The sequence below is a fragment of the Epinephelus lanceolatus genome, chromosome 8, assembly GCF_041903045.1.
Source record: "Epinephelus lanceolatus isolate andai-2023 chromosome 8, ASM4190304v1, whole genome shotgun sequence".
NCBI classification, from domain to species: domain Eukaryota; kingdom Metazoa; phylum Chordata; class Actinopteri; order Perciformes; family Serranidae; genus Epinephelus; species Epinephelus lanceolatus.
The window spans coordinates 14,397,372-14,411,616 of record NC_135741.1 but is presented as its reverse complement, the minus strand read 5'-3'; the positions used below and the strand labels follow the sequence as shown (position 1 = coordinate 14,411,616).

At 41.3% G+C, this 14,245-nt stretch overlaps 1 protein-coding gene across 2 annotated transcripts; it reads right to left on the bottom strand.

Moving 5' to 3' along the window:
• Window positions 1-4,145: 4,145 nt before the first annotated feature.
• LOC117258455 (poly(rC)-binding protein 2-like) lies at window positions 4,146-13,976 on the bottom strand. Of its 2 annotated transcripts, none has more exons than XM_033629384.2 (13): window positions 13,813-13,976; window positions 12,870-13,002; window positions 12,688-12,711; window positions 12,563-12,595; window positions 12,340-12,456; window positions 12,101-12,232; window positions 11,879-12,007; window positions 11,659-11,733; window positions 8,134-8,175; window positions 7,703-7,775; window positions 7,551-7,606; window positions 7,252-7,421; window positions 4,146-5,382 (listed from the first exon to the last, which is right to left on the bottom strand). In XM_033629384.2, the coding sequence occupies exons 2-13, from the start codon at window positions 12,936-12,938 to the stop codon at window positions 5,346-5,348; spliced, it is 957 nt and encodes a 318-aa protein (XP_033485275.1). In that variant the 5' UTR covers window positions 12,939-13,002; window positions 13,813-13,976; the 3' UTR covers window positions 4,146-5,345. The 2 variants fall into 2 exon arrangements, with proteins under 2 accessions (XP_033485275.1, XP_033485274.1); XM_033629383.2 differs by having other exon boundaries at window positions 8,116-8,175; window positions 13,813-13,975.
• Window positions 13,977-14,245: the final 269 nt, after the last annotated feature.

Sequence of the window (14,245 nt, the reverse complement as noted above, 5' to 3'; positions counted from 1 at the left end):
CAAATGATTGACTTTTAATGTCTTCTATTAGTCGGATGTACATTTGAAAGGGAGTGTGTTCATATAAACGACCTCTGACATGCACTAGCACTGATAACCACGGTATTATCTGAGCATAAAACACCACTGAGGGTGCTTCAGTAAAAGAGTACTCCACCTGTTTAGCATTACACTCCTTTACAGTGAGCAGTTTAAGAAACAAAAATGCAGCAGAACCAGAGATATCATCTGTTGTATTCCACACTTCCTCATTTTAAATAACAGGTGCCTACATTACCCACAATGCAACCCAACCGACAACAGTTGTGTTGGAGATGCAGTTTGTGTTATGCTAGTGGCAGCTAATATGTAGCCAGAGACGAGCAGTGGGCTACAGAGGTCAAGTGAATTCACTTCTTTTTAACTCCACACCTCCTTCAGACCAAATCAAGGCTGACTCAAATGACATCACATGAGGCAGTTTATTTGTATAAAAACCACAAAAGGATTTATACAACTTTTTAAAGGGTGGGTCCATTATTTTTAGATTTTAGTCTTAAAATCGTTCTGTAGCTCCCCAGTGTGGTTCCTCATGAATTCAAATCCGAATATTCAAATTTTGGTCGATTTAAGTATGTTATAGCGTCAAAATGTTATTTTCCTGAGCCCTTTTTGAAACGTTTTCCCGTGTGACTTGACGTCAGAGACCTGCACCGTTCCAGTTTTGCAAACCCGCACCCCCAAACCTCGGTATTGTAACCAAACCAGATCTGCCCTCATCCGTTAATACAAGTCCCGCGACCTGACACATGATTAAACAAACCGTTATGCCGTTAGGACATGGTCGCATGAGTGAATGCAGGGGAATGTCCATCACTTGCTGAGGAGGTATTCACTCTGAATGTAGGCGGTGCCAGGTGTGCAACCACAGAGAGCTAGCTTGCTAATAAATACAGTGAAATATGATGTTATCAGTCCAGTTTCCATTGTCTTAGGCTTTGCCACGGAATGTTTTATATAGCCTTTGAATAGAAGTGAACGGAAGGCAAAAATTCACCAATGTTAATTGCGTGCATGTGTGATCATGTCTATACTCCGTTTTGCAAAATGTACTGTGCCATGCAGATGTGCACTCGCTCAGTCAGCTCCCACTTGTTGTAATGTAAAGTGACACAAAGATGGCCGGTTTTGAGGTTATCATCCGTCCACATATCATAAGTAACTGTCCTGTTGCTGTCAGTCAGCTGCAGCCTCAGCTCTGGAATGTTGTGTCAAACATCCTCTGCATATTTAATCAGTCTGCCAGGAGATATAGTTGGTGGATCAGGCAGAAGCTGCTGAGCTCAGGCACCTATGGTTATTTTTGTTCTCACCATATGCCCACCACATTTCCATGCCCCACAACTATTTTGCAGGTTACCCAGTGGGTACCAGGTGAAGTATTATAACTCTGCCTGACGGGTTTCTGCATGATGACGTAGCCCACCTAATGTGCCTCTTTGTGACTGAGCCAAGCCTTCTTTGAGAATTGTGTGTCACTGATCTTCCAAATTAGCTCTTCTAACCCCCTAACCAGTGCAGAAACAAAAAAAATGTACTGCTGTGGACGCCACGTTGGTTTAGATCTTAGACTCACATAATCACACAAACTAACTTCACTGTCGAGGCAACGGTAGACCAGCAACTCCCGTGTTCTGCCAGGTAAAAGCATAGATACCCAGCTTCAGTTCCCCGTCGGGAAGGACTATCTGATGGCAAGGAAAAGCAGTGAAGACATCACACTAACAATGGATAAGTACCTCAAACCTCACCTCAAGAAATCCAAACTAACCCTTTCAGTGCTCACTGCTCTACATCCCTGCTTTTTGCTAACGCCTGATTGGGTGTTTCCATTTGAAAGATCTAGAAAAGAGCAGATAGGCCCGCCCTTTACATCTGGATGTGTAAAATCAGCGTTGTTCTCCTTTAAGTAACGAACCAAAAGGACTCCTGTAGTTCACGATGTTGACGAGCTTGATAAAAAACCTCAGCTGTCCCTTTTACCCTTTAAGATAACTACGGAAGTAGCCAGATAAGGAATAGAGCACTTCTCTGTGGTGGTTACTTGTAGAACAGTAAGTATCCTTTGGGTTTGAATAGAAATGTTTTGTTTTTATACAGCATTGCACATTGTACCTGTAACATAGGAATTATATCGAAAGCAAAATATTATGAGCAACAATAAATAATGTATTGGTTAAAAAAAAAAAGAAAGTGTGATGTTTGTTTAAAGAGACGGGTCGTGTCATAGCTACAGTTTGTTGCTGCATCACATCGTAAGACAGCTGAACGAGAAATAAATGACTATTTTCAATGACTTTAAGCATGTCCGAACTGCTCCAGTGTCGTTTCTTAACTCACAACTTTCATATGGCTATGTTTAAATAAAAGATTCCCCACAATAACACAAACTAACCAACCGACTGAGGCAGTGGTACACCAGCAACTCCAGTATTCTGCAAGGTAAAATTACTGTGTGTATCAATGGAGTCTGGTGGCTTTGAAGAGAGTGATATCAGGGCTACAGTTCCCCGTCACAAAGGGCCATCTGACGGGAAGGCAAAGTGGTAAGAATATTACATTGACTGTGGTTGAGTACCTCATGTGACCCCAATTCAAAAAATCTGAACTTAGCCTTTCACTTAATGTACTGCAGCTCTGACCTCGGTCACTGCTTTCTGCTCATGGCTAAGTGGGCATTTCCTTTTGAAAAGCTTGGAATAAAATGCAGGTACATATACATAATATACAAAATGCAACTACAAATACATAAATAATATATTGTGTAAAAAAACCCTGTATATTAAAAAAGAGACGGGGCTATGTTTTGGGTTATTAAAAAAATCTGAGTTTGACAACAGGGTTCCTCCACATTTCCCTAGACAAAATTTAAAAACCTTTCAAGTACCCATAATAAAATTTTCATTGCCATTCACAGCGTATAAAACCAACTTTTAAAAGTAGTAATGGGGCAAAGCAGAGCAAGATTCATGGCTCTACATGTTAAATCACACTGTCACATTATTTCTCTTACATAATTCCAGCTCACCGGCATACAAGGAGGGAGAGAAAATGAAGATGCATGAGTGATGGTAAACAAAATGTCACACATTGGTGCATATTAGAGCTATGCTATGTCAATAACTAGCTTACAGAAAACACAATTCCTGTTAAGTTCCATTATGTGGAGGGTTATCCACGCAAGATTACTATAACAATTCCTTTCAATACACACAACAAAATTCCAAGACTTTCCCGTGCCTGGAACATAGGTTAGCAAATTCCATGACTTTTCCAGATTTTCCATGACCATGGGAACTTTGGGTGGGGAAAAAAAAAAAAAAATCGATACAGCATAATGTCGTGATATTTTGCATGGCGATATGGAATCGATTCATGGACACCAAGTATCGATCTTTGTATAATTTTTGCAAATACACATTTTAATACAACTTTTGGTACTAGAATAATAAATAATTGCCTTTTAGTCCGCTAGATGGTGCTGAAGCTTCTTTATTCCTGGCGAGGTCAGCAGAGGTCTCAGTCAGCAGCATTTGCGTTATCACATTACCTCACAGAGGACTGGAGACTACTGTTGCACATTATTCAAACTACAGCAGAACACCAAAGACCTTCTGCCAAATGCAGCACAAGAATGTCACAAGCATTCAGTTAGCGGGATATCTGCATGTTAAGTGTTTAACTTGTGCTTAATCTGGCCTCAGAAGGCGTTAAATATGCCAACAGTTTAGTTTGGCAGCTTTTATGATGGTGTTGGTCAGTCTGTCTACGTTGCATCACATTTTGCCGCAATAAAAATGATTAAAGTCAGATAGACAGACTGAAAACTTTATCTTCTGAGGTAAAACTGACGTTGACAAAGATTTCCTTTGGGGAAATAATAAGCAGTTGGGAAAAAGGTAATAATTCGCAATATATTGTATCATAATACTCAGCATATCACAGTATCACAATAATATTGATCGTGACCTAAGTATTGTGATAAAATCATATTGCCAGTCCTTTGGCGATTCCCACCCCTAGAGGGAGCCCTGATAACAGCGTAGTCCAGTGAGCTGCCTTTGTCAATTAACGTTAATACAACATTAAGAACGAACAAACGACTGTTTAAGCATTTCACATCTTTTTTATTTCTGCATTTCATTTCTTCAACAATTTAATTGCACCCAGATCTACAATAGTTTGAAAACGTGCACAAAAACGTGAGTTTCTTCATCCTGCAAAGAATAATAAAAAATAAAATCTGACCCAGGCAAAAAAGGATAGCAGGAAACTAGTGTTAATTCTATAATTCTCCTTCTAGTTAATCATAATTTAATACCTCAGCATAATATACTTATAAAGACCAATATGTCTTCTTGTAGTTTTGCCCCTTGCAGCATTCCCCAGCCCTGCAGTTAAAAAAAATATTTTCTCTATTTAAAACAAACATTTCAATGTTATTTTCATCATCATCGTCATTACTATGGTCTTAGTAATTTCAGAGAAAAGAAAATATTTTCCTCTCATTCAGGCCCACACCTGGTGACCAAGGCCCACCCACCCTTATCAGAATCCAATACACAACAATGCTCAAAAGTCCTGATCGAGAAATAAAACGGATGGAAACACAGGAATGACACAAAACAATTACTCAGCAAATTAGAGGTGAGACAAAAACGTAGCTTAAAATTCTCCTTTGAACCCGCACTCGACAAGGGATAAATTACCTCCTGACTAAAAAGGGTTTTTCCTGCATACATCTTCACCTGGAGATCATTTACACCCACTGAACCCGTTAAACCCACAATGCCTCATTCAGGAAGTACAGCTTCAAATAGAAGATCGCAAATATCAATGACTTCTACTCTTACAAGGAGCTGTGTATTAAATAAAAATAAATAGATATTTAAAAGGGAAAGAACAGTCCATCTATAATGTTATTGTGTTTCTTTTTTTCTTCATTTTTTTACATTTTCTAAGAAAAATCTGACATAAGAAAAACATTATTTATGCCTTTTCAGATTTTTCCAAAACTTTTTACCTATATCAAGAAGTTCATACAGATATACAGTAAAATAAGAGGAAAAATACAACAGAAGGAAGTCTTTAAAAACTATATGCAATGGGAATTTAAAAACATAATAAATAAATAAAATACCAATATCATGACGATGGTGTAATTACAACCGAGTAGGTGTCTAACCAAAGCAGAGGAGAAAACAGTGAGTTTATAGTACTTGGTTTTTGCATTAAGTTCAATAAGGGACCTCTTGGTAAAAAGTAGGGGGAGGGGTTACGTTAGGTGCTGATGAAGATCCTCCATGTCAGTTGGCTGCGAGTCCAGTAGCTTCAGAAGAGAGCCTGAAGAGCACGACACAAAAATAGGAAAACTTTAATACCTTAATATCTAAATAAAAAGCACAGTTAAATCTTTAGACACAGACATATTGCTTGCTGTGGTGTCTCGCATAGTCATAGGCAATTTGAGTTTTGTGGCACATGATTTCACAGCAGAATGACCTTGACAATTACGAAGTACCTTCTGCATTTGGTAATAATGAAAATGCTGCCCCCAAAACGATGATAAGTCAGATAATTCAGGAGCATGACAAATATTCTATCATCCACTTCCTCCTGATATTTTTATCCTGTCTGAGTGGGACTTCCCGTCTCTAAAAACTGACCTGTCCAATGCTCTGGTAATAATAAATACATTACCCTCATCCCACTCTAATGCCTCAGTAAAATCAATCACATTTTATTTTCACAGCACCTTTCATACAGGCTAGTGCCACTGAGAGTGCTTTACAAGCAGATAATAAGATAGTAAAAATGTTAACAGTTAAAAAAAAAATCGATTTTGAAAGAAATCGATTTGAAAACTCAAGAAAGCAAAATAGATAGTATTATAGATAGTAGAAAGACAATAAGAAATATAAAAGATAAGAGGGAATAAAAACATTTTAAAATATGAATGAATTACTTTCTAATGGGCATAAAACATATAGTCTAAAGGCCAGGCTGAAGAGGAAGGGTTTATGTTTACTTTATGTGTACTTAAAACCTACATACTTACCTACATACCGTATGGGGCTTAACATTATTTTCAGAAACATTTCACATTTTACAGTTGGCTGATGTAATAAATAAGTACCGGAAAGGTCAGTTTTTACAGTGGTTGACTTTGAGCACCAGTCAAGATTCTGCTGTCTTTTACCTTCAAAGTGACCAATAAAATCTGCCTCAAGTAACAGTAGTCTGGTGAAAAAAAAAGCCTTAGTGAACACTGACCAATTTCATTTCCCAGTCTTATCTCTTATTATTATTAATTAGCATGAAGGCTTGATAGTGTCTTTAGCCCCTTTTCAACAGCCTGTTCAACGCGGGAAATGTAGGACTGTTATTCAGCCTTGCCATCTTTATCAGAGATACAATCGTGTAATGGGGGACAGAGTTGCCTCGCCTTTAGGCAATGGAGGTAAAGCGCCGCAATTTACGTCTGTGTAAAAGGGACAGCTGACAGGATTGGACCATGGACAGGACAAGTGTGACTTTTTGAGGATGCGTTATGTGTGCAACCCACTGGCCAGAGATCTTAAAAGCAGCTAGCAGCATTTGGCTATTAATGCGAAGAGGAACAGCAGCTGGAAATGTCTGCAAACTGGGGAGACAATGAGGTCAGGGAGGTCCTTAACATTTGGACTGTGCCAAAGTAACTAATGCTAGTGGTACCTGCTGCATACATACAACCATACGCAGCTGTAGAAAACACCAAATTAGAGCATGTATTCAAACTGTCTGAGCCCCACTACAATGTTCCATCACATGTGCATTTTAATCTGTCCATTGTACCTGCTCTGTATAAAGGACTGAAAGCTGCCGTAAAGGACGGCACAGGTCGGAGCCTTATGATGGAGCTTTACTGACCTTTGTTTTAAGTATTTTTCCGTATTCACAATGTGTCAGTATTTGAGTGCCTTCACTGTTACAGTAAGAATTATGGCCAATAAGCAAGTGGTGAATATTTACATTTTTCAAAATAAATATAAAAAATTAAATTGTGTGTATCGTTGCATCCATAGTGAATGTTGATTGTACCTTTGTAAACTGCACTACAGAGAGTTTTAGAACTACAGATACCAAGTGAACAGTCAGGCCTAAAACACCACTGTGCTCCTGTCGATTGGCTGCTCTGTGATGGATGTGTTGCGGCTGCATAAAGCCTCTTACCGGGCATTGATCAGGTACTCAGCCAGGCTGATACTGGCATGGGTGCCAGTGATGGTGACCGTTCTGTCAGTGGAACCCTCCACCGGGTTGGCAATCTTGATCTGAGCCCCTGACATCTGACGGATCTCATTGATCTTTGCACCCTGACGGCCAATGATGCAGCCAATGAGCTGAGGAAGGGGGGGAAAAAAGAGCACATCATCACTGTGAATCTCACAAACAGCAGGAAAACAAGCTGCTTAAAAACTGCATCACATTTCTCTGCAAAGAACAATAAATAGGAGATAAATGCGACTTACATCGTTTGGAATGGTCAGCTCATGGGAGGCAGTTTGTGCAGAGGCGTCCATCCCAGCTGAAGAAACGCAAAGAAAGCCCATGAGACTGTTGACGAGGTGGATTATTACAAATCTACAGTAATCACATTCCCTCGTTCAATCTGTCCACCTACCCTGGAAGCCCTGGTTGCTATGTGCAATGGGGAAGGGGCTCTGCTGCATGGCCAGCTGGTGAAGTTTGGTGAGCTGTTGAAACAATGGAGGAAAGGACGCGGAGAGCAAACAAACGAAAAGCATGAATGAGGAAAAATCTAGAAGACATTTCAAAGCTGAAATTTTGTAATTATTTCCCTTTTGTAAGTGGTGACGGTGATGATGGGAGGAAAATGTGAAATGCAACATGGAGCTGGTGATTTAGTCTAGAGGGGTAAAAAGAAATAGTCGTTAAGATGTTAAATAAGTTTAATGTTTGGAGTTGTTACATGGATATCAGGCAGTGGGAGGAAAATTAAAGAGTCAGTGGGATGAAATAAGAAGGTGGCATGACTTCCCAGGACCGAAGTTGCAAATATATTGGATCACTTACAGAGGGCCCTTCACTTACATCAGGCTGTGGAATGGCGTGCTGCCCTTGGACAGCGTATGCCTGCAAGGAGAGAACAGCACTTAGGAGGGTGTGGCAGTGTCACACACAGTGTACTCCAATATCCATCAGTCCCCTGTCCTTGGTTTGCTACAAGAACAAAGCCAGGCATGCTACAGACAGCACAGACGCAACCAGAATGACATCGAGTGTAATTAAATTCTTTTGACCAGAAGTGCTTCAGAACAAAACAGTGGACACTGCTGGGACTGGGGATGTAGCAATCCCATACTAAGTATTGGTACTGGCCTGATATTGGCCACAATCTCTAGGGATGCAGCATTGGCATCAGCCAATATTCTCCTTGTTGGCTGCCATCAGCCTATCGGCCAATTAAACAACATTATCCAATGGCAGTGGCCAATGTTTTTTCCTTTGTGTCACATGTATTTTGCGTGGGTTAAAAAGCAGGGCTCAAGACTACAGCATCATGTCATCCCGGGAACAACAGAAAACATGTTGGGGAAGAACAGAGATCTTCCCAGGGACGCCATCGGTATGAAAGATGCAGTAAACTCACTATCGACACGACAGGAGATGCTTATTTTCCCCTGATAATGCTACACTATGAACGACAAATCCGTGTGAAATCGGCAGCAGAACAGCTAGTCGATCTTAGCGGTTAGCAGCCGTAACTAACTGCTGACTGAGGTTGCAATGAGTTGCATATACTGGGGAAAGATAAATAATAATATTCTCATGATGTGTTCAATGTACCTTGTAAAATGTAGCTTTTAGCTAGAAAGTTGTACAGTTGTTGAAGGAGAAATTTGTTGATTTCATGGCAACATAAAATTGACATTAAAGAGGGAATTATGATATAATATATGTATAGTGAAAAGGCTTTTGAAGCAATTATGAAGAAATGCTTGTCGTGTGAAAGGTTATTTTAAATATCACTGCAAAGATATGTATGATTTTTCTTGTGCTTCTTAACAGAGTTTTGTGCGACATGCCTTAAAAGAACATGCCAGATGTAGAGTTACTTTAGAGCTTGCACTGTCTACCCTTTTTTAATGCAGTTAACTTGGTATCATGTATAATCATACCATAGAGTTTCAGCTGTAAGTGCCTTAAAGGACCAGTATGTAAGATTAAGTGGCATCTTGCATTGAGTATGCACAACTTAACCTCTCCTGTGTGTCTAACATGCAGGAGAACTACGGTTGCACTGTGAAAATGCTAATGGCCCCATCTAGAGCCAGTGTTTGGTTTGTCTGTTCTGGGCTACTGTAGAAACAACATGGCAGCCTCCATGGAAGAAGAACCACTCCATATGTAGATATAAATGGCTCATTCAAAGGTAATGAAAACACAACTTTTTTTTTCAATGGTGATTATAAACTAATGAAAACAGTTATTAACATTATATTCCATTCCTGCCAACAGATGCCCGTAAATTCAAACCACTGGACCTTTAAGATGCCATGTCTACTGTTCTGTACTGTGTCCTACTGTACATTTTATACTGGAGATGTTATTATTTTTATGTTAAGTTATTGATGTTTAAGTTATGGTACACTACAGTCCCTCAATTGCAAAAATTAACGCAAATTCAGCCAAACCCAGTGAATTCGGTGTGAACTTGCATCTTTGTCCAATCACTGCAACTTTACTGCAAATTTGACTGTTTAAAACAGGTAAAATCTCATTTTATTGCAGAGCTGTGCGCAGCGTATTGAATAGCTCAGCCCCTTTTTCCTCTCTGTTTATCATGAGATTACTGCTGCAGGAGCAGAGCTCTCTGCATGGGACAAAGTCTCAAACACACAGTGACAGGGCTTACTGTTAGCATAACATGAGGCCTGTTTCCACTGAAGAAGTTCCTGGTACTATTTAAGGGACAGGAACTACTACAGGAACGTTCTCTCGCTCGGCCCTCTCAACCGCCGTGTCTCCACTGAGAGAGCGGAGTAGGAGGAAGGTTCCTGTAAAGTTACCGGGCTCTGGATGTGACGTAATCGTTGTGCGACCATTTTGACCGGGTGACGTAGGGACGCCGTTAGCTGTTAGCCGATAGCAGTGTCTGTAATAACTCACGAAGTGGCCCGGGGAAAAATATTTTTTCCAGCGGATGTCTTAGTTACAACATGATTGAGCTAACTGGAATAGTTATGTCGTATCCTACAACGGGAGGCTTTTAACAGATGACGTCCTGATGTTAGCTTTGCTGCTGCTGTTAGCTGTCCCTGTCAGCTGCAGCCACTGATGCTTTCTAGACATCGTGATTTCCCAAAACTGAATAAATACCACACATAGCAACACAAAACTGCTTTGCTAGCTCAATCATGTTGTAACTAAGATATCCGCTGGAAAAAATATTTTTTTCCACGGACCTGTTATTGAGTTTGTTTACATGGCGGTGGAAGCTATGAACAAGCTAACTCTCGTCTGCTGAGTTTTAAAAATGCCGGCTATTTTGTTGCTTTCTGTTGACGTCACATCCCCCCTTGAGTATATCCAATCAGCACCAAGTAGCCCCATAGCCCCAGCCAGGAGTTTTTCGGGGTCGTTCTGAGTACCTACTCCAAGGCAGGGACTTGTTTAGCCCCTGTGGTGGAGACACGCACCAACAGCCCCGGCCCCGTAAAATTACCCCGAAGTTCCTGCGGTGGAAACGGGCCTATGGCTAACACTACCCAGCAGTTGTTAATAGGTTTAGCGAGAAAGTCGGGCTGTTTCGGTGTCAGTATAAGATCAGCAGCTCAGTATCATATGTTAACTGCTACTGCAGTGCTTCGGCTCAAGCGGCAAAATAAGATGAGTAGGGATTAGATTACGTTGTGTTGTGTTGTGTTGTGTTAGCTCCGGAAAACAGCTAATCATCTACGAGCTGTTGCTGCCCCTGTCCCCCTACAATCACCAATAGATTCTAATTCTGGGGGAAACACTGAATGCTCATAATAAACACGCTCTGAATGCGTGACAGCACCACAACCATTTCACTGCAAAAAAACATCTATAAACACCGCAACAAGCATTGCAATTTTTTTTAGAAAGGCTGCCATGAAATCAGGCTGCAACAACTCCAAAAACAGCTAGTGAAATTCGAAGAGACTGACACAGCAACTTTTGTTCTGCTATGTTACTGAGGCTACATTATGTGTTGTGATATATAAAGCTGAGTGTTTGAATGGTGCTGACCAGTCAAAAATGCTGCTAAAAGTTCTGTGTACGGAAAAAGGTTTAAATAAAAAGAAGCAGTAGAATTGCCTAACTGAGTCCTGTTGTGTGCTATTTATTTCTTCCTCTAAGGGACTTAAATATTTTTTCGGTTTGAGCCTGATGTTTTTTAGATAGCTATGTTAGACGAAGTGCATCCATACAATGTATTAACAGATTTGTTGTTTAAGAGAGGGAGAAAAATGGGCGGATACTCAAGGTTACTGTATCAATATTGGTACTGAACAAGAAACAGTGGTTGCGAGCCATCCCGAGGTGGGACAAATATTGTAAATGACAATCTAGAGAACAAACATTGTTTACCTGACCACCTGCAAAGATGACGGGAGAGCCTGAGGGTTTGGGTCTGTACGGGATGGTCACTCCCTTTGGTGGAGACTAAGAAAGCAGAAATATCCACCATTGGCTATTGAAGAAACATCAACAGTAACACAGAAAATAACAAACCATCAGGAGTATCAATAACAGACATCACAAATTCCCAAAAAAGTCAAAGCAGCATTACAAAAGCCAGCGTCTGTACCTCAAGCATGACGACGCAGATCTGCTTGACACACTCGATTATGGACTGTGGGGTCCCTGCAACGGTGATGGCACGCTCTGTTGAGTTGGGCAACATGTCCCCTGCTACTTGTACCTGAGCTCCTGCTGACTGCAAAGACACAAACAAACAAATAACAAGTGTTAGGACACATCAATTAACAGACACACACCTAACAAATGATAAAGAAATATGATGACGCACCTCTCTGATTTCCTTGATCTTGCAGCCACCCTTGCCAATGAGTGAGCCACACTGGCTGGCAGGCACAACGAGGCGCATGGTGACCGGTGGTTTGCTGGTGGCTGTACTGTTAGTCATTGAGGTGCTAATGTCCTGGAGAGAAGGTGACATGACAAGAAGAGTTAGACGTTTCAAAAACTGTGAATTCTGTTGTTATAACATGTTGTAACATGATGCAGGATGCAGTGAGCAGATCTAACCTCCTCCAGTTTCTCAATGATCATGGAGAAGGCTTTAAAAATGGAGGTGGTGGGTCCCGCGAGGGTTATGATCCTCTCCGGACAGTTCCCCTCTGAGATGTTTATGCGAGCTCCACTCTGCATGGACGGGGGAACAAAACAGGAAATATCCAATCAGTCACAGCGTTGTCATGTGATGCGATATGATGAGCGTGTCCTTTCTTTTTTTTTTACAGCATCTTACCTCCTCTCTCATCTTCTTAACCGACTCTCCTTTCTGTGAGGGAAGCACAAGTACACAAATGTTTACTAAACACACCGAGGGGCAAGATGCAGATAGCAATCACTCTGGCAGAATAAACAACTCACCTTGCCAATGATGCTTCCAACCTCCTACAGAAGAACGAAAATGCACGTTAAAGCAATAAAATCAGTGAAACAGATGTTTGTGTTCATCGAGCGTGCTCTAATTAAACTCAGGAGTGAATACAGACTTAAAGTGAGGCTCACATTTGAACTTGTCACCAAACAAAGCATGCAGACACACTCACCTTCCCATGCATGAGTAGCCTGATGGTTAAGGTGACATTAAGTCCTCCTTCAACCAGACTTGAGTCCATTGCTGCAGTGGAATCCAGAGTTAAGCCGGCCAACAAAGTGGGTCTTTGGTCACTGGTTGAATGTCTGCAATAGAGTGGAAAATGTGACCATCAGGGACAAATATAGCAGCTGGAAACTATGAGGACATCTCAACAGAAAGCCTTGTTTACTAAGAAGCTGCTGTCAGTGCAGATCAATGGAGCAGTGCATGCAGCTAACACGGTGCTGTACTTTGATAACGTGAACCAGCCACGTTAAAAGAATGAGGCGTTTCAGTTCAGTAATTCACGTTAGACTGGTCCGGGTCCACTCATTCACGTTAGCACAATGACCCACTGTCTCCCTGGGCCAATGTCTATTTCCTGGCATTAAACAGCTGTGGCGACATAGCTTTTAGATTTATATTAAACACCAAAATGCAAGCTACCAAACGTCCTCTTTATGTTACAGTAAAAGTGTGTCGAGTGTACATTCATAGTAGCAACACAGGGCTCACAGGATAACATTAACATCGCAGATCCTGCTTCAGAATGAGCATCACAGCTAGTCACGCAAGCAAGATTTGGAGGCTAAGTTAGCATCTTTACATTCCCACCGTAACTTCCTAAATTAATACCTACAGGAAACACTAGGCAGCGGGAGTATTTAACCGCAACATCCGTAAAACACGCGTGGAAAACCAGCGGCTAGCAACTAACTCCTGGTCGGCTATAAAGTTAAATACAGCTCTGTAATTTTCCATCCAGGTCGCTAGCGTTAGCATCGCCTGATCCAGGAAATAGCCTGATCCCGCGGCCTACGGAGCGCACTGAGGCACGCCGAGTTATCCCTGTCCTTCACTCCGGCGGGGGGGGGAGGCAAAGAGAAACAAAGCCGTATTTCTGGAGGTCTTACCCGAACCGTCCCTTGAAGAGTGTTCAGGGGGTGGGTAGGGTGGCAAGGGTAGAAGGGGAGAGGTTCGGGAGGGAGTTTTAAAAGGATCCGGGGAAGAGGGAAGAGACGCCGCTGTTCGATCGGACTCCACTCTTCTGCTTGGCACAAAAGACAAAATGAAATCAACTTTGACCTCTCAACTGCCCCGCCCCTCTGCCCGGGTCAACCCCGCCTCCCCCGGAGCGCTGCCCCCATGGATGTATTCAAAGAGCGGCCCCTCCACCATCATGTTTTTATTTATTAGAAAATAGATTTGAAATTCAGATAAGGAAACATTTTTTCTGTGTTTGAATTATTTTTCATTTTCGACATATGTATATATTTTTTAATCAATGAGTACAATGAATATGCTGATTGATTTATTTAATGTGATGTATTTTGTGATAATCAGAAA